This window comes from Falco cherrug, chromosome 1, assembly GCF_023634085.1.
Source record: "Falco cherrug isolate bFalChe1 chromosome 1, bFalChe1.pri, whole genome shotgun sequence".
NCBI classification, from domain to species: Eukaryota; Metazoa; Chordata; class Aves; order Falconiformes; family Falconidae; genus Falco; species Falco cherrug.
Genome location: NC_073697.1, coordinates 108,985,218 through 109,002,714, shown reverse-complemented (window position 1 = coordinate 109,002,714; position 17,497 = coordinate 108,985,218). Strand labels below are relative to the sequence as shown.

Sequence of the window (17,497 nt, the reverse complement as noted above, 5' to 3'; positions counted from 1 at the left end):
AGCATTCCATTGAAACTATCACAGCTATTACTCAGGGGTTTAAAAACCTGTCAGTAACTTTTGTAATTCAAATAGAAAACATCCACAAAGTCAAGAAAGCTATTTTTAAGACATACCTATCTTCACTTGTGCTGATCTGAACACATGTTCTCATCCACAAGAACAAGAAAGTAAAACAGGCTCAGCAAAATGCAACACGAGCAAATCACGCAGAAGATTTTTAACGCGCACAGCACCTTATTTACCAAAACACCACCAAACACAACATTTCCCACCTCGCTACCTAACAGGACAAGCTTCCAAGAGCCAAGGTTTCCATATGATTTGACATGACCTAAGTTTGCATTTTGCGATGGTGAGGCAAATCTTGATTATTCTCTAAGTCCTTTTGAGATGCTGAAGTCCTGAAGCCAAATTACTGCTTTACAGCGGAGGCTGCCGCGGTTTCCTCAGAAAGGCTACCCGCGGTGGCCCGATGCTCTGGCGTTTTCACCGAGCCTGTGGAAAACCTGGGAGAGCGGAGACACCTTTCCAGAGCTCAGGCGCGGAGCCCTCCGGCCGAGGGGCCGCCAGCCGCCTCAGCTCACCTCAGCGGGCCCTTGGCGGCTGCGGAGGGAAACCGCCGCCTGCCCGGGCTCCCGCCCGCCGGTGCAGCCGGCGGCGCCTCAGGTGAACCGCAGCGCCGAGCCCCCTCCGCGGGCCCCGGGCCCCGGCAACGGCTTCGGCGCCCACCCCGGGCTCCGCCGGGACCCGCCGCCTTCACCGGGGGGCTGCCCGCGTCCCGCCCGCCGGAGCGAATGCGCGGGAGGGGCTGCAACCGCCCGCCCCGCCGCGGGACCTGTTGCCCCCAGACAGCGGCGCCGCCAGAAGTCAGTCAGGGGGCGAACGGCGGGGGGACGGCGCGAACGCCGCGGCACCTCAGAGCTTCCCGCCCCCGCCCCGCACCTCAGCCAGGGCACGGGACCCGCTCCCGCACTGCGGCACCTCAGCTCTCAGCCAGGCTGCGGCTGCCCCGGGCGAGGCCGCCGGCCTGCCCCACCGCAACCGGAGCCCGAGCCCCGCTCACCTGCCGCCGCCGCCGCCGCTCTCGAAGATGCTCCAGCAGCCGGAGCCCTCACCTCACCTGCAGCGGAGGCACCGGCCGCCAGGGGGCTGGCGCGCAGCGCGCCGGGAAATGTAGTCCCCCGCCGCCCCGGGGACTGCCAATCCCGTGAGACGCCGTGCCCACTCCCCGCCGCGCGGAGCCTGCCGGGAGTTGTAGTTCTCTGTGAGGTGCTGCCGCGGGGCACGCCGGAATATGTAGTCGTAGCGCGGCGAAGCGCGGCGAAGCGCGGCGGGCGCCGCCGCTCAGTGGGACTACAGCTCCCGTGAGACCCCGCGGCTACTGGGACCCGCGTTACCGGCGCCTCGAGCGGGCCGCGCCGCGGGGCCGGCCGGGCGGCGGGTGTGTGAGGCCCAGTCATGGTGGCGGTGCCGCCGTCCTCCGCTGCGGGCGGCCCGGAGCCTCCCCCGCCGCCGCTGCAGTACAGCCTGCTGCTGCAGCACCTGGTGGGCGAGCAGCGGCGGCCCCGCGCCTGGGACCCGGCTGCCCTCGGCGGCATCCCCAGCCCGCCCAAGAGCGAGGAGCAGAAGATGGTGGAGCGGGCCATGGAGAGCTGCGCCTTCAAGGCGGCGCTGGCCTGCGTGGGAGGTGCGGCGGGGGCGGCTGAGGGAGCCGGGGGAGGCTGGAGGGTCCGGGCGCTGAGGGGAAGCGGTGGCGGGGCAGCCGGCAGTGGAGGCCGTTAGGGAGCGGGGGGGGGGTGGGGGGGGTGGGGTGGGGGGGGGCTGTCCTGTGGCGTCGGGAGAGGGGCGGATGGAGAAGCGGCTGCAGCACAGGGACCCCCGGGTTTAATTTTCGTGCCTCTGAGCCTCTTTCAGCGTCTGGCCCAGGTTCCAGAGCGGGATCTCTGCCTGCCTTGCAAAGGCAGAGGTGCTCCCAGCCTTTCCTCAGCACAGCACAGGCTGTCAGTGAGGATGGTGTCACCAACAGCGTCTGTGATACCAAGAGACGGACCGTCGTGCGGGCCCTTCCGTGTGGCAGCACTGACAGACAGTGGGAGCAGAGGTGTTCTAGTGGCTGTGGGGAATGTGCTGCTCAAATCCAGCCAAGGTTCATTGTATACTCTTTGTCTTTTACAGGATTTGTTCTGGGAGGTGCATTTGGTGTCTTCACAGCTGGCATTGACACTAACGTTGGGTTTGATCCCAAGGATCCCTATCGCACACCAACTGCAAAAGAGGTCCTCAAAGATATGGGGCAGCGAGGCATATCCTATGCAAAGAACTTTGCCATTGTGGGTGCCATGTTCTCCTGCACTGAATGTGTGGTAGAATCTGTGAGTAATAACTTCTTAGGCATTAAGAAATGTTTTCTTGTATACTTAATAATCTCTTTTACTAGATCCAAATAAGCACGTATATGCCCTTTATAAATGGGCAGAGGAATAGTTTGTTCTGTCTCTTGGCCATCAAAGCTTTTCAGCTTTGAGACACCTGTCTTCAGACCTACTGGTTGCCAACACGATGAGCAGAGGTGTATGCAATAGCAAAGTCCTTCTTGGTTCAAGTCCTGAATGTATTGCCAAGTATAGGCATTTTTAAAACCCCAGGTACAAGTACTTGTTGCTACTTTAAAACATCAAACTGTGAGTTGCAACATGGTAATTTGAGCCTTTAAGAATTCCATAAGCAGAAAGCGATCCTTTGATGGAAGTTCTTAAGTAACAGGCCTATTTTCATCTTGCCCCTACAGCAAGAAGTGACCTTGTGCAGCTTAGTAGTAAATCTACCATTCATTTTCTTAAATAGGAAAATTAGCCTGTTACGAATTTGAGTACTGCCTTTTAATTGAAAGACACTATTATTTCTTAACTCATCTAGGAGAAGAGTGTTTCTGCTTGCACAATGGAGCAGAACAAGGAGTTCTCTGCACTGGTGAAAAAACAGCGTGCTCTGGCTATAGAAATATAGTACATCTTTGTCAGCAGGGTGCTGTGAACCAGGCTTGGTGTTGCACTCATTTAGTTACAGTGCCTTTATAATCTCTGAGGTGGTGCTAGTGCACAGTGCTGTGTTTTGGGGGCTGTATGGGCTCACCTAAGAATCTTTGCTGTAACACTGCATTGCACCATATGGATTTGTCTTGCCTCTCCCGGTGACCTGTTCCTTCCTCTTCTCCTGGCCCTGCAAGTCTCATGTTTGAGAGTGCAGGGGGCCATCTGCTGAGAATAGAGGGAAAAACATCCTCAGCTGAGAAGGGGCTGGAAGATCATTCAGTCTTTTTTGGTATTAGTACAAATACTGAGTGTTTATTCTGTATTTACTTGTTGACTCTGATTTTTAATTCCATAGTATCGTGGAAAGTCAGACTGGAAGAATAGTGTTATTAGTGGCTGCATCACAGGAGGAGCAATTGGCTTCAGAGGTTGGTAGTGCCTGCTATGAGCTATTTCTGTGATAAGATTCTTAATTTGGTTACGCAGCATGTGGTGTTTTTAATGGAACACATGCTACAAATCTCTTTGCACGGGGTTATGGTGACATCAATATGAGAGTGCACTCCAGACTCGCAGAACTGTTCTTGCTATTGCTTTCCTGTCAGCTTGAAAGATATGTGTGGGTAGGAAAGGCTTGGTCATACAGGACAGTGAGATTGGAGGGAAATTAACAGAACTGACTTGAAAGAAAAATCAGGAAATGGTGTTAGCTATCCACACTCTTCTATGGTGTTATGGGGAGGGAGCCAAAAATACATACTGAGCAACTCTCTGAAACTACAGCACTTGCGTTAACAGAGCTCTACTTATATGTACTATTTCACTGGCAGTAACTCTGTTAATTTACACACTGTGTAAAATGCTTTCCTCCTTCCTCATGTATCAATTCAAACAGACAATTCTATTCAGCTGTAAAAGAGCTGGAGCACTGGGATTTTAGTCCAGCAGGCATAAGTGGGGACTTTGGGAAGCCTTGAGTGCTAACGACATCTGGAGAAAGCCCCAAGTAAGAAGAGATCTGCTCTGCACATGAGAAATATCAAACTTCTTTCACTTCTTCTTAAGAAAAAAACTGTCCACAGAGCAGAAAAGAAAAGAAAGGGCTCTTGAAAGTGCTTCTAATTGAGCTTGTCGAGTTGTGTCTGTCCTGGACCTAACCCTCTTAGAGCTTTCAAAGCAGTAGCTGCTCTTGCTATCCCTCCCTAGTCCAACAGCAAAGCATCTTGCAGTGCTCAGATCAGAGCACACTGAAGTCAGCAGTGGCCACTGGTGTTTTCTTTTCTGTCCCTTGCGGGGAGACCTAGCGATGCAGTGCCCAGCCAGTGTGCCATGCTAGTCCAGCTGTGGTACTTTTCAGTCCAGTGTGTGCCAGGTTGCCCCCATCACCCTGGGCAGTGGTAGTGCCAGTGTTCCCTGGTAGCGGACTGCCAGGTTCCTGCAGGTGTAAGCTCTTCAAGCCAGCACAGCATATGCTAGTTACTGGGAAGAAAAATATCTTTCCTATTTTGTCTCATTCTTTCCCACTCTTATTGCATTGCAGCTGGTTTGAAGGCAGGGGTCATCGGCTGTGGTGGATTTGCCGCTTTCTCCGCTGCAATTGATTACTATCTACGGTAACAGCAGGATCCTGTGGGAGCAAGTTTCCCTTTTGTTCCAACACTGCTGCATCACAGCAGAAGAACCATCAGGCTTACCTTTCTACTGCCTTTGGAGTCCTGATCAGTGCAAGCTGGATGGTGTTGGCCACTTTTCCCGAATGACTAACAATACTCTGGCTCTGAGCCCCAGCATGCTGCTTCAGGCAGACTTGCAGGAGTATGCGAGGATGGAGCCAGGCGCAGTGAGCAGTATCTCCAGGACGGATCAGCTGACTCTCAGTTTCCAGGAAACAAGCCTGGACCTGGAGCTTTTTCGATCCTTTGTGTCTGATTTTGATTAAGTCTGTTGCTAGCATCAAAAGAGGCCAGAGGACAATCTTCAAAAAGAAACTCAGTGATTTAGGTTACCGTGTATTTGAATGTGCTGCAAGTGTTTTAACAGTTACCAGTTTGCAGCTTGCTACTCTGTTGGGGAGAGGTAAGACCCTGTGGAGAAATAAGTTTGTTCCAGGCTTTTCTTAAAATACCAGCTGAAGACAAACCACCATCTGTACAACTTGTCTTATTTCAAGTACAGAGATGAGAGCCAGCTTTCTATACCATGTCTTAAAGGGAAAAGCAAAAAGGAATCTTTAGCCTTAGAACCGTGTGGTTACTGGCAGATGAACAAAACAGTTTAAGGGGAAAAAAAGAGGTTGTTGCAGAAGTATAATCCTCTGTAGCCGCTTGGCTAGCCTGATTTAACCTCTCTGTGGGAGTACCAATAATCTTGCTACTGCTTTAACTGCCACAGGCTCACACTATTAGTTCCAGCAGTTTGATAGTGAGACTAGAAAGCAGAGTCGTAAGAGTAAAACACTGTTAGACAACTGGGCTTCGCTTAGCACAGTCTGTTTCCCATCACGTCCCTGTACCACCTTTGAGCACCCCAGTGCTACACTGGGGGACATGAAGTGTTTTTTCTGCATTAACTTTGGTACTGAAGTCAAAACATCTGTTCATTAGCTCAAGGAGTTGCTCCTTTTTTGATTTGCATTAAAATTAGCCCTCTCGCATTTCTAACCAAGCTCTGTTCTCAGACCTCAGGGGGTAAGTTTTCTACTCAGGATAGTTTAGGCTGATTGTAACTTTCATTGAGCCACTTCATAAGGGCAAACACCCACCCTCATCTTTCTGAGGCAGTGGGATTTCTGGTTCAGTGCAGACACCTGATAGGGGTTCTCTCACCCACTTCCTCTCCTTTGCATCCACAGTTTGACATCCCAGAATGGTGACAGACCTTGCTTACCTGGAAGAGCAACACTAGCAGGGTGGTTTGGCTGGTACAGTGGTCAGCGGTCGGTTCGGAGGCATATCATCTCCCGTTCCCACATGGGAAGAAGTGGGGAGACAGCACCATGTGATCTATCAGATGAGGTTTCCAGATCGCCTGATGTCCCTTGCTGTGCCTGTTCAGTATCCTCAGGCCAGAAGCTGTGCAAGTCAGCTGAATTTTAAGCTTGAGTAATTCTGGGCTGATTAAACAGGCTGGCTCCAGACTGTCCAGGTTTTTTTTCCCTCCAGAATGTACTGAAATGCAAGGATGTAGCCCAAACCATAAGATGTCTCTTAAAAGATTGCCTGGCACAATGCCTGTGCTTATACCACTGGCTTAAAGTGCAGCTAGCAAGATTTCCACGACAGAAAGAGAAGCAGCTGTGATGCCAAGGTGATCAGTTAGTGCGAACAGCAGCACTACAGGGCTCCTTTTGTGCAAATGTTGGGGCTTTGCATTTTTATTAACATTTTTTTTTCTCCTCACATGTTTTACAGCGATTTAAAGTTCATAATCTACAGAAATTGAAACAGAACACAAACAAAAATATATCCTTAACAACTTTTGAAAGTCAAATATTAATTAACAGTTCTATTCTACCTGTAGCTGCAAGAGTCCACCCCCCCCTCTTTTTCTTCATGTAGGGACAAGCAAAAGCCAGTCAATGGGGACGGCCGCAGCCCGTTGTGCCGGGCCTGTGTGGACCAGGCCTCCAGCCACTGTCATGGGGGGCGGGGGGGGGCGGGAATTTGGCTGTACAGAGTCTCCATCTGGAATGACAGTATCATGGACAGAGACTTGGACACATGTAACAAATCAGACACACACAGGGATCCATTGTGCAGTCAGATCTAAAACTCGGCCTCCTTACTGGGTCCAGGGCCAAGACAGACGCCTGGTTATTTTCTGCAATGCTGTTTCCCTTCTGTTTAGCTGGTAGTCAAGAGGAGCAGGGTCTGGAGTGTGAGCCCTTCGGAGGGGGACTGACAGACCTCCCCTCCTTTAGTTGCTTTGCTGGTGCAGGGCCGGCAGGTGCTGCCTTCCCCAGGGAGGTGGGCTCAGGACATACCTGGTGCCTCAGTGGCAGGCGGCTGGGCTCTACCTGGAACAGTCTGTTAGTCAGGAGGGTAAAGGCAACGCCACTGTGAGCAGGGATACGCTTGGTCACTTGTCATCCATCTCCATTTGGCACAGGAGAGCACAGGGCCAACACAATCGGGGAGGGGGGGCTTTTCCCAGGAGAACACAAGACTCGGCTCACAGAGCGAAAGGTTTTGTGCCCCAACAGGTAACTGCACCTACCTGTGAGTGTGGGAAGGTGGGGGACATACTGGGAGCCAGGCACTCGGGCAGCTGGAGCACAGCCTGGCAGTAAGCACAGGTATGCAGCCATCCTGCCTTGGGATGTGGCGTGACGACTCCAGCCATCAGCTCTGGGGAGTCAAGAACTGGAGCCACTAACTACAACAGCCCTGAGCTGGCTGGGCATGGCTAGCCCAGCAGCAGCTGCTTTGTGAGAAAGAAAGCGAAGCACTTCTGCCTTTGGTAGCGAGGGCCACAAAGGCTTTACTCCTCCCACCCCTCCGCACTGGTTTCCAGGCTGGGTGACTATCCAGCTGCCACAGAGCACTTGCCTCCAGCAACCTGGCTGGCGCTGAGGCAGGACCATGCGCTGCCTTTGGGGAAGGCCAAGGAGGGAGACAAAAACCTCTCCGTTCCCGTGGCCATGGCAGGAACGCTGGTGCCCTGGCAAGCTCTGCCGCAGAGTGCAGCCAGCGTCGGCAATCCTTGCGGCAGTGCTGGGCTGGCAGGGGCATGCACGCCTTGCTACGGCAGAGATACTGGTGTAAGGAAATGGCAGGGACCCCATTCCCCGCACTGCTAGGGCTTGTTGGGGAAATTGTGGGATCCACACGCCCTGTGATGGGACCCCATTGGTGCCAGAGCACAGACCTGGGGTCAGCCCCTGGCAGAAGCAGCAGATCTGCCCAGCTGGCTGTCCCTCAAGCCTGCCACGGATGGAGACCAGCATAGCACCCCTCGCTCCAGCTCTGTGTGATGGGTTACCCCAAAACGCTACTTGGAGGCGAGATACAGCGAGGGACGTAACCGCCACGCTACACGCGCACAGGCAAAGCACAGGATAAGGGCTGTAGAGAGGACTGGCCTGAAAGCATCCAGAAGAGACGTGACGAGGAGGAAGCAGCACCCCGTTCCTCTGCTCTCACGGTCGCAGGTTTGCTCGGGCCAGAGCGGGATCCAGGCACAGGGTCCAACACTTGCGCAGGCAGCAAGCCAAAGCAGAGCTGGTCATCACCGTCACCAGGGAGGGAAGCCCGCAAGCTCCCAGCCTCTGGAGCGAGCCAGTGCTGCACATGCAGGCATGGGGCAGGGGAGCTGGGCAGCGAAACAGGCACTCGTGGGATGCTGCAGGCTTCGAGCTGGGCGAGACAAGGTGTGCCTGGTAGGAGTGAGCCGGCACAAAGGAGTCCAGGAGAAAATGAGCCAAGGAGGAAGCCTGCGTCTGCAGCCCTTGTCAGTCACTACCTCTTCCGTTGAACAAATATACATAAAAACAATTCTTGAACACAAGAAGGTACATAAGACACGACTACTTTACAGAGAGGCACGGCGCCTGGGGTGGGACCGGGCCACAGGTACACGATTGTACAGGAGCTGTGGGCAGCACCGTCCTGGGTCCAGGCCGGTCTCCCTGGGGGGCTGTGATCCAGTCCGTGTTCCCCAGCAGGGAGCTGGGAGTGTTTGCAGCTGGTGCCTTCTCCCTGCAGGCTACACGTCCGTGGAGAAGTAAAGTGTGTTGCGTTTCAGCTCAGTGAAGGAGATGGGAGGATGCTGCAAGTAGTAGAGAAGGACCTGGACCTGTAGCAGGCAAATGGGGGGTGTTAGGCCAGAAAGGGGCAGAGCTGCCATCTCCCAGCTTGTCCCTGTGCAGCCACATCCAGCAGAGAGTGACAGATCCACCCAGGCAGGCAGGTAAACCCCCCTGCTCCCCACCCCAGGGGTGCTGGTGTGGGCTGCGGCCCCGCGCTGCCGGCACAGCTCTTACCTGGGCCATCACGTCGTGGGACCAGATGTCGGAGGCCAGTGTGAGGTGTCCCTTGCTCTCCCCCTCTGAAGGTCTCAGCAGTGTCGGCCCAAAGACCGTGGCCAGGTTGTGGAGAGACATTTTGTTGATAGGCTCCTTTTCAGCTACCCTGCCGGGGTACGGGGAGAGAGGGAGTGTGAGCCCCCAGCGCTGTTCTCCCAGAGCGGGGCAACCACAGGGCGATGTGGGGGGACAAGTGCTGGCCTCCCTTCTCCCAAAAACCCAGCGGGGCACCTCCGCCTTGCCACTGCCCTTCATGGCCCCCGGCAAACCCAGGTGCAGGGCAGGGAGCTCTGCCCCCTTCCCGGCCTCTGCTGAGCCGCTGGGCCTGGCCGGGAGCCCTGGGTGTGATGTGGCAGCGACCAAGCCCTTGCTCGCTTATGTGCTGTGGGGCCCCCACCTTTCCCAAGCCCCCGCAGGGTATGGGGAGCTCCCCGCGGCTCCCCCGAGCCCGCCGACCCCCTGGGACCCCAGCCAGCCTGCATGGAGGGAACCAGGGCCACAACATTGCCATGTTAGGAGGCAGCCGTGCTCCCCGGCACAGCCTGCGCCATTGAGCTCTGGCCAGGGGAGCAGATGTGGGAACTGGCTGTGCCCGGTTCTCAGGATGGAAATGGATTTTTCTTTCCCCACCCCCCAGCATCAATCACTTTTTCTGTTTGGTTTTAGCCAAACCAGAGGGGAAAAAAAAAAATATTTGTGATGCAAGTAACATGAGCCGTGAGCCTCTAGCCCTAAACTCATGGCCAGCTCTGGCCAGGCGCCATGTGCTACACCACCACCCTGCCCAGCCCCCTGCCCTCCAGGGGCTTCAGGCCCCCAGCGAGCCCCAGAACTGCCCAGCCCCTTGGGGTTCAGATGGGCTTCATTGGGGCCAAGGTAAAGCCTGGCAAGCCACGCGTTGCTGCGCTGGCCCCAGGACAAGCAACACAGGGCATCACCTGCAGCTCTGGGACATGCCCGCAGAGCTGGTGGTCTCTGGGTCTTGGCCACCTGCTGCAGACACGTTACAGGGATTAATGCCCTGGCTTTGCCGGGGCTGGCCTGGTGGGAAGGGCCACAGCACTGTTTTTGTGCTAAGAGGGACACTGCACGGTTCCCGCTTGACTCCCTGTCCTGTGCCGAGGCCAGCTGCTCCCTGTGGAGCGCTTGCCCAACCAGCTGCACGCGGGCTGTGGCAGCCAGGAGCTGCACCTTGCCAGAGGACGTTTGCTCCCTGCAGAGCTGTCCTGCACTGACAGCCGTGCGCTGCACGGTCCCGCTGGCACTGTGACTGGTGGCCCTGGGCTACAGCAGGCTGCTCTGTGAGGCAGAGTGGCTCCAGGTTCCCTCCAGCATCCTATGGGACTCGTAGAGAGCAGCCATGGGAAGCCAACACCAACATCAGCCAAAGGGACTCATGGCGTGCTGGGTCCCAGCCTGAACAGGCTGCAGCCTGGCCAGGACCTCAGGGAGCCCAGGAGACAGGGAAGCTGGGACACACCTGGGGCTGCACCCTCTTGGAGGGGCTGGGAGAGCAAAGGGCCACTCTGCCACCTGCCCCACACCAAGCTGCTGGCCCCAGCTGCTACCCGCAGCCCTGCTCTGCACCAGCACAGCATCATCTGCCTCCAGTTCAGGATCAGCCCACAGCCGCACAGGCACCACAGGAATCAGACCACGGCTCCAGCTCCACTCACGTCCCATGCCCAAGGCCAAGCGGCGAGACAGACCAGTCCCACAGCTCCCGCCTGCCCTGACAGCTCCCCCGGGAGCCGTGAACCCAGCTGTTACCTTTTCAAGTGCTCCAGCAGGAAGAGGAAGGTGATGAGGTTGGGGTCAGGCAGCGAGCGGAGAAGGTGCATCATGCAGTTCTCCTTGGCAGCAGGATCCGAGAGGGCTGAAGACAAGGAGGGAGAGGGCTCATGACAGGAGCTGGTGACATCCTGTGCAGCAGCAGGACCCACCACGGCCACATGCCTCCCAGCAGCCAGTGCACAGCGGCTGGCCCTGCCCTGCAGGGCTCTGCAGCACCCTGGGGGGCAGCCCCACAAGCCCCAAGCTGCCCTACAGCCAGCAAGGACAGCCAGGACCAAGTGGGCCAAACTGGGAAGGACCCTTGGGAGTCTCCCATCCCAGAGGAGGCAATGTCAAACAGAGACACGCTTGGGCACCGACCCCCTCCCCATCTCCAAGCTCTTACCGATCCCCTCCATGAAGGCGGGGTAGAGTCTGTCAGTGAGGAGGGGCTCGGGCAGCTCGCGGAAGTACAGCTTCAGCGTGCCGGCAATGGCATTGATGTCCATGTCACTCAGCATGACCAAGATGTCCTTGTTATCTGTCCAGAGAGCATCCACATGTGACGCCTCCTGTGCCTCCTTCCCCTCTGGATCTCAACCCCCCTCACCACCCCAGCTATCCGGGCAGACTGCTGGCCGGAGGGCAGGGAGCACCGCTGGGTCCACAGCCCTGTTTAGCCAGGCTGGGGCTGGGAAGAGCCGAGCGGTTCCTGCCTGGCCAGGCAACGGGACGTGGAACAATTTGCAAATCCATTTGCAATGTTGGCCTGACTCAGTGTCTCCCAGGAGCCAGCCAGGCGCGGCAGCAGCTCAGAGACACCAAAGCACAAACAAGGCTGGGACCTCTGGGCATTTGCTTCCCCAGCTACACCCTCCTCCTCACCCCCAGCCCCTTCCGGGGCACACTGGCACGTTTCGCACACATGCAGTACAACAACCAGACCCTGGGCTTGCAGGGCAGGGGACCCGGGGGGTCTCAGTGCCTGTGAACTCTCCTAGGGGAACAGGACTCGAAGGGTGGCCACCCCCCAGGTCACTCACTTGCATCAAAGACAGCTTTCAATGCCTGGATGTCAGTGGCTACACCAGAGATCCTGTAGATGCCGACCTCTTCGATGCCCCTCTTCTCCACCTCCTCGATGCACTGGCGCACGATGTAAGGCACCTTGGAGCGCTCGCGTCTGGCTCGGAAAGCAGAGCTGTGAGCAAAGATTCCCGGGGGACCCCCCAGCGGCCAGCCCAGCCCGACAGACCCTGGGCCAGGGGCAGGATGGGCATGCCAGGTGGGAAGGATGGGACTGGCGAAAGAACGGGCAAGTCCCCAGCAGAAAGCAAAAGCTAAGCTCTGCTGGGCGCAAGGGGACATGGTGCAAGGACGGAGAAGGGGACATGGTGCAACCCCCCCACCCAATGGGACCAGAGCAGAACAGCCTCCCCCGGCCCTGCATGTACTTTGTCACGACGCTGATTTTGACCCCAAAGACGCCGGTCTGCTTTTTGGATGGGGTCCTCTTCAGGCTCATGTCTCTGCTCGTGAACTTCATGGAGAACTCCACCTTGATCTGCAGGAGACGGGGTGAGTCCCAGCAGCCCGGCCCCGGCCCGTCACCTCCACATGGCATGAAGGCACGGCACAGCTCCAGGGAAAGGGCTGCCGTTAAAGTGAGGGGCTGTGGGTCCCCGCAACCCCGCTTACCCCGTTCATCTCAATCACATCCATGTGCCAGTTCTTGGTCTGCACAGCCTGTGGGTCCAGCTGCGAGGAGAGATGGTGCATGAGCTCCACAGAGACGAAGCCCCATGCCAGTCCCACTGCTGCCCAGCCCGGCAGCCCCCAAAGCCCCCGACCCACAGATGGTGTGGGGCACGGGACGTGCTTCCCTGGCACCGTGCTGCCCAGGGCAGGAGGATGGAGAGGGGAAGCTCTGAGGTCCCTCTGGCCGTGCCCCAAAGCCAGGTGGGCTCAGCCTGCCCACCCTGCCCACCCCGACCCCCTGCGAGGCAGTGCTTTTAACCCACACCCGAGCAGCAAGAAATTTCTAAGAAATAGGACTATTTCTGGTGGCAGATTGATGAAACAGAACTAGGGCAGCGTTTTCCATGCAGAAAAACAACATCTCCCCATAGCCAAGGCTATTTATAACCCCTGGGAATGACGGGCTCTGCTATTTCTGGCTTAGGGGCTAGCAGGGGACTCGGTGACGCTTCTCCAGTGCCCAGCCACCACGGCGAGGTGCTGGCATTCCCAAGGCCCTGGCACACGCCGTGGTGGGCGCTGGGCCCCAGGGCTGAGCAGAGGAGGGTGCAGTTGCCTTTTGGGGCTTTTCAGTCCCCAGCTGGTGGTATCGATCTGGCCCCATCGATCCTTGTAATACACAGGGCGGGCGGGCAGTGCGGCAGAGCCCGGCACTAATGTCCCCTTGGGGAAGGGGATGGGATGTGGGAGCTGGTGGGGGGTGGCGGGGGCTCCCAGGGCCACACGCATGCAGCTGTCAGGCTTGTGCCAAGGATGTGGGGTCACCCCTGAAGGACACAGGAGTTTCCTACAGCTGCTGGGTTGGAAGATGCTCCAAGCGAATGCAAAGATGTCCAGAGTCACTGCTCCCACCACGGAGCTGCCATTCCCCAGCTCCAGCCTCTGGCTCCCCGTGAAGCCACTGCATGTCATGATGGAGAGGACTGTGGGGTCCCTCATGTCTATTCTTGCACAGAAGCCCCCATGCTCCCGAGGACAGGCTCAGGCTGCCCTGGCTCTCGGCGCAGACCCAGCACTGTGGCATTGCCCCATGGCCAGCACAGTGCCACCGTGAGCCCGAGCAGCTCCTCAGTGGCCGCGGTGCCGCGGGAAACGCTGTGGTCTCCAGCACAGCCCCGGAATGGCTCGGGACATGGAGTCCTCCCTGGCACTCCAGCTCGGCACACGGGAGAGCCCAGCGAGCGCCACGCCACCTCCTCCCCGCCAGCCCTGCGGCTGCTGGGAACGGCAGCGGGGGGAGCGGGAGGAGGAGGAGGAAGGCTGCAGCTGCCCTGGGCTCCCGTGGGGCCCTGCAGCCCGTCTGTACACCAGGATCACAAGGCTGCCGCCAATCTCAGCCCTGCGGCTCCAACTCCCCCGTGTTCCCCCCTCAGTGCCAGATCCCCCTGTGATGCTGTCATGCACCCACCATGGCCAACGCCAACCCAACACCGCCTGTCTTGTCAGGTTTTCAGCCCTTTTCCCTGCACAGCACCATCCTTCTCATGGCAGCATCCAACCCTGCGAGCCCCAGGCAGCGGCAGCAAAGCCCTTCGCCCCCCCAGCTGGGTCAGGAGCTGTGGGCCTCCCTGCTCTGCCGTGCGTGTTTAATTGCATCCACCACATATGCCTTCCCCATCCCCATCCCCGTCCCCCAGGTCCCCTTGGCTCCAATGGCCCTGGCAGCTCACATCTGGAAGGGCTTTAGCAGGGCTCTGAAGAAAGCTTTAATAAAAGCCAGGTTGGCTGCTGCCAGCGCCATGGACCTTACCACGAGCATGCCACCTCCCCGCAGCCATTAGCCCCCAGTCAGGCAGAACTGTCCCCATCCAACTCCCCGCTGCAGCCAGCACAGCCCCGAATTTGGGCTACTTCAGCTGGTACCACCAGCACGAGCTCCCTTGCAGCTGGAGCAGGTCCCTGTGTGCCTGTGACCCGTGGGGCACTGACTGTGACCTGTCCCCAGCGCTCCTCCAGCCCTGCCCACGGGCACCCACCGCCACGCTGCCCGCTCCCCACAGGAAGCAAAGCCACAGCTGATGCTTCATCTCCAGGCGTGGGACAACAGACGGGAGCATCCACCCACAGAGCCAGAGGCTGCTCCTGCCCACGCAGCACTGGCAAACACCCCATCTCTGCTACCACCACCATCTCCTTCTCCTCCAAAGGGAGCTGCCTTGCTCCAGCACAACACGGGGATGTCCTGGGCAGGTGGGGAACTTACGGCCTGGGAGCTCTGGGGAACAGCCTCTGGGTCAGTGCTGTGCAGGATGGCACAAGTGACATGCTGCTGTCCCCGATGTCAGCTCCTCTTTGGCAGATTGGCTGGCTTCAGACACCAGCCTGTGCCTGGGGAAACTGCCCAGCCAGGTCACCAGCACCTCTCCGGGCTGCTCCCTCCCGTGTCTCAGGTGGTGTCCATGCCCAGAGCATCCCTGCGGTGCCACTCTCATCCAACACCCCCTGCTCTGGGCCACAGGGATGTGCCATCAGCCTGTTTTCCCAAATTATCCAAAGGTATTTGCTTGTAGGACAGGGCCGCAGGTTGCAGAGGACAAGGCAGCAGCATGGCAGGCAAGTGCGTCCTGGGGAGGCTCCGGTGGCAGAGGGACCCCCCAGTCCTGCTGCGCTTCCCCCCTGCAGCCCCTGCCTGCAGCTTGTCTTGTGCACAGGATGACTGTGGACTTTGAGGGGATGAGGCCACATCCTTGGATTTTGTCCTCAAGACACCTCCAGGCTGTGGGTACAGCTCCTGTGCAGATAGCGGCAGCTGAAACAGACCCCAGCAGTGCTGGGTCCCCAGGGCTCCAGGTGAGGAACTGGGATGGCTCCAGACCCTCATGGAGGGTCTCCAGGGCCCTGAGCATCGGGATGCTGTGGCAGGGCAGGGGCTGCCAGGCCGGACATGTCCCTTCCTTGTGCCTCACGCCCATGAGATCACTCAGCCATCAGCCTGATCAGGAGCAAACTGGTGACTCAGCCAGTGAGGCCATCACCACGGCCCCGGGGAGCAGGATCCCGGGGGAGCTGCTACAACCAGGGTTGCTTCCCATCAGCGTGGCACCCACGGACACCGCAGCCTGGCCTCCCGTGGCCACCCTGGCTCCAGCGACCAGCTGCCCCCACCAGACCTCCATGCCAGCCATTCCCTCCCCAGGGAACAGGCGGCCCCTGAGCTACTCCATGCCATGGGGGCAGAGCAGCCCCCACAACAGCAAATGCTGCCGGCAGCAAAGCACAGCTCCCCCAAAAAAAAGCAGCAATACACAGCTGAGAGTGACCTGAGAAGCAGCAGGCACCCACAGCATGCCAGGACCTGGCACAGACCTGCTGGGGCCACATCCAGCTCCTGCAGCCCCAGCGCGTCCCAGCTGGCAGCAGGCAGGGAAGCTGGCGGCTGCGCTGGGGACACGTGGGGGCTGGGAAGTGAAACCCCCTCATGTTTTGCCCCAGCAACAGCCAGCAGCAGCCGCTGAGCAGCCTCCCCGCACAGCCCTCACTGCCCCTTAATCCCCTCTGCAGGAGCAGTGGTGGCGGCACAGAATCGAGGTTAATGCCGCTGCGTCACAGGCAGCCCCGCTGCCGAGCGAACCGAACCCCAGCCCCGCCGCCGAGTGAACCCCAGCCACGGCTGAGCAAACCCCACTTCCACCGCCGAGCAAACCGAACCCCAGCCCCACCGCTGAGCGAACTGAACCCCAGCCCCCCCACCACCAAACCGGACCCCCACAGGCCCAGGCAGCTCCTGCCCACAGTCGCAGCTGAGCCCTGAGCCAGCAGCTCCCCACCCAGGGGAACCCCACGGAGGGAAACCCCCAGAGCCCCCCCGCTCCGGCCATGAGATCGCAGGGGCTTTGGGACAGCCTGCAATGGTGCTGTGCCCCCTCCCTTGTCACCTCTGCTGCCCACCCCTGCCCTCCGTCCTCCCGCAGACATGGGCAGCGCTGGCTGATGTGGCTGCGACACGGCTGCGAGCTGGGGGAAGCCTGGGGGGGACCCGGGGTGGGGGGTTGAAAAACAAGCAAGAGAGGGTACACAGACACCCCAAAGCCCAGCCCCGGCCAGCCTGCAAGCATCGCTGCCTCCTGGGTGCACCCTGGGGCCAGGCAGGGGGGTCCCTGCCCTCTCTCTACAGGACCCCCAAGTGCAAACAGCTCGGTGCCCCCCAGCCCCACAGCAGGAGAGGGAAGGAGGAAAACAAACACCTCACAGGCCACTAACTGCTTCTGAGAGCTCCCAAAGCACCCAAGCAGCCTTCCTGCTCCGTGCACATACCCCACAGCCCTCTCCCCACAAGTAACACAGCCCCCCACATCACAGCCTTCCCCGCCCCCCCCCCCCCCCGGCAAAAGCCACAGTCACCACGTTCAGCAGAGGCCAGCGACATTGCAAAACTGTGCCAGAGACCATTCGGTGCCCACCACCATCCCCGCCAGCCGTGTCCCCCCCTGCACCCCGAGAGGTACCTTCTGGCGGAGCAGCTTGCTGCGCACCCTGCCCCAGAGGCGGGCGCCCGTGTTGGGGGGACGCTTGCCCTCGGGCTCCTCCACGCCGTGCTCCGGCCGCTCCGGCCGCTCGCCCGCGGGGCTGGGGCTGCCGTCCGGCTGCACCAGCACCTCCATCAGCGCGGTGACCCCTTCGGCTGGAGGCGAGGCTGGCCCGGGCTGGCTCAGCACAGCACCTGCATCCCTGGGCGGGGGGTCAGCGGTGGCCGGGGCGGCAGGGACCAGCCAGGGGAGCCCGGCTAGGGCGGCGGAGAGGCCAGCGGCCAGGGCTCATCTTCAGGGTGTGAGCCAGGCGGAGAGGCAGCTCGGCAGCCCCAAAAGCCTCCCTCCCTCCCTCTGCGAGGAAGTGACTCAAAGGCAGCCCCCCCCCGGCGGCCCCCACGCGTTTAACTCTCGCCCTGCCGCCTGCCACCGCTGGGGAAGGC

General features: G+C 58.8%; 2 protein-coding genes across 5 annotated transcripts in view; one reads left to right on the top strand and one right to left on the bottom strand.

The window, feature by feature from the left end:
- Positions 1 to 1,383: 1,383 nt before the first annotated feature.
- On the top strand, positions 1,384 to 5,178 carry TIMM22 (translocase of inner mitochondrial membrane 22). Its single transcript, XM_055718274.1, has 4 exons — positions 1,384 to 1,690; positions 2,179 to 2,375; positions 3,391 to 3,463; positions 4,576 to 5,178. Exons 1-4 carry the CDS (start codon positions 1,462 to 1,464, stop codon positions 4,650 to 4,652), a joined length of 576 nt encoding a protein of 191 aa, XP_055574249.1. The 5' UTR covers positions 1,384 to 1,461; the 3' UTR covers positions 4,653 to 5,178.
- Positions 5,179 to 6,376: 1,198 nt separating this feature from the next.
- Positions 6,377 to 17,497, bottom strand: part of ABR (ABR activator of RhoGEF and GTPase) — a 41,261-nt gene continuing 30,140 nt past the window's right edge. For 3 of the 4 annotated variants that reach the window (XM_055718240.1, XM_027806225.2, XM_027806226.2), the window contains 7 exons: positions 12,529 to 12,588; positions 12,285 to 12,394; positions 11,874 to 12,013; positions 11,237 to 11,371; positions 10,828 to 10,933; positions 9,016 to 9,163; positions 6,377 to 8,828 (listed from right to left, as the gene is read on the bottom strand). In XM_055718240.1, the coding sequence (XP_055574215.1) occupies positions 8,739 to 8,828; positions 9,016 to 9,163; positions 10,828 to 10,933; positions 11,237 to 11,371; positions 11,874 to 12,013; positions 12,285 to 12,394; positions 12,529 to 12,588 (789 nt within the window). In that variant the 3' untranslated portion in view covers positions 6,377 to 8,738. Of the gene's footprint in view, positions 8,829 to 9,015; positions 9,164 to 10,827; positions 10,934 to 11,236; positions 11,372 to 11,873; positions 12,014 to 12,284; positions 12,395 to 12,528; positions 12,589 to 17,033; positions 17,393 to 17,497 lie in introns of those variants that run through there. The other variant, XM_055718261.1, reaches the window with a different exon arrangement.

Excerpts from the sequence above, each read along its gene's own strand:
- TIMM22 (XM_055718274.1), top strand. The coding sequence starts at position 1,462 with ATGGTGGCGGTGCCGCCGTCCTCCGCTGCGGGCGGCCCGGAGCCTCCC. Across the intron at positions 1,691-2,178 it reads GGCGCTGGCCTGCGTGGGAG|GATTTGTTCTGGGAGGTGCA; the intron begins GTGCGGCGGGGG and ends TGTCTTTTACAG. Across the intron at positions 3,464-4,575 it reads AGGAGCAATTGGCTTCAGAG|CTGGTTTGAAGGCAGGGGTC; the intron begins GTTGGTAGTGCC and ends ATTGCATTGCAG.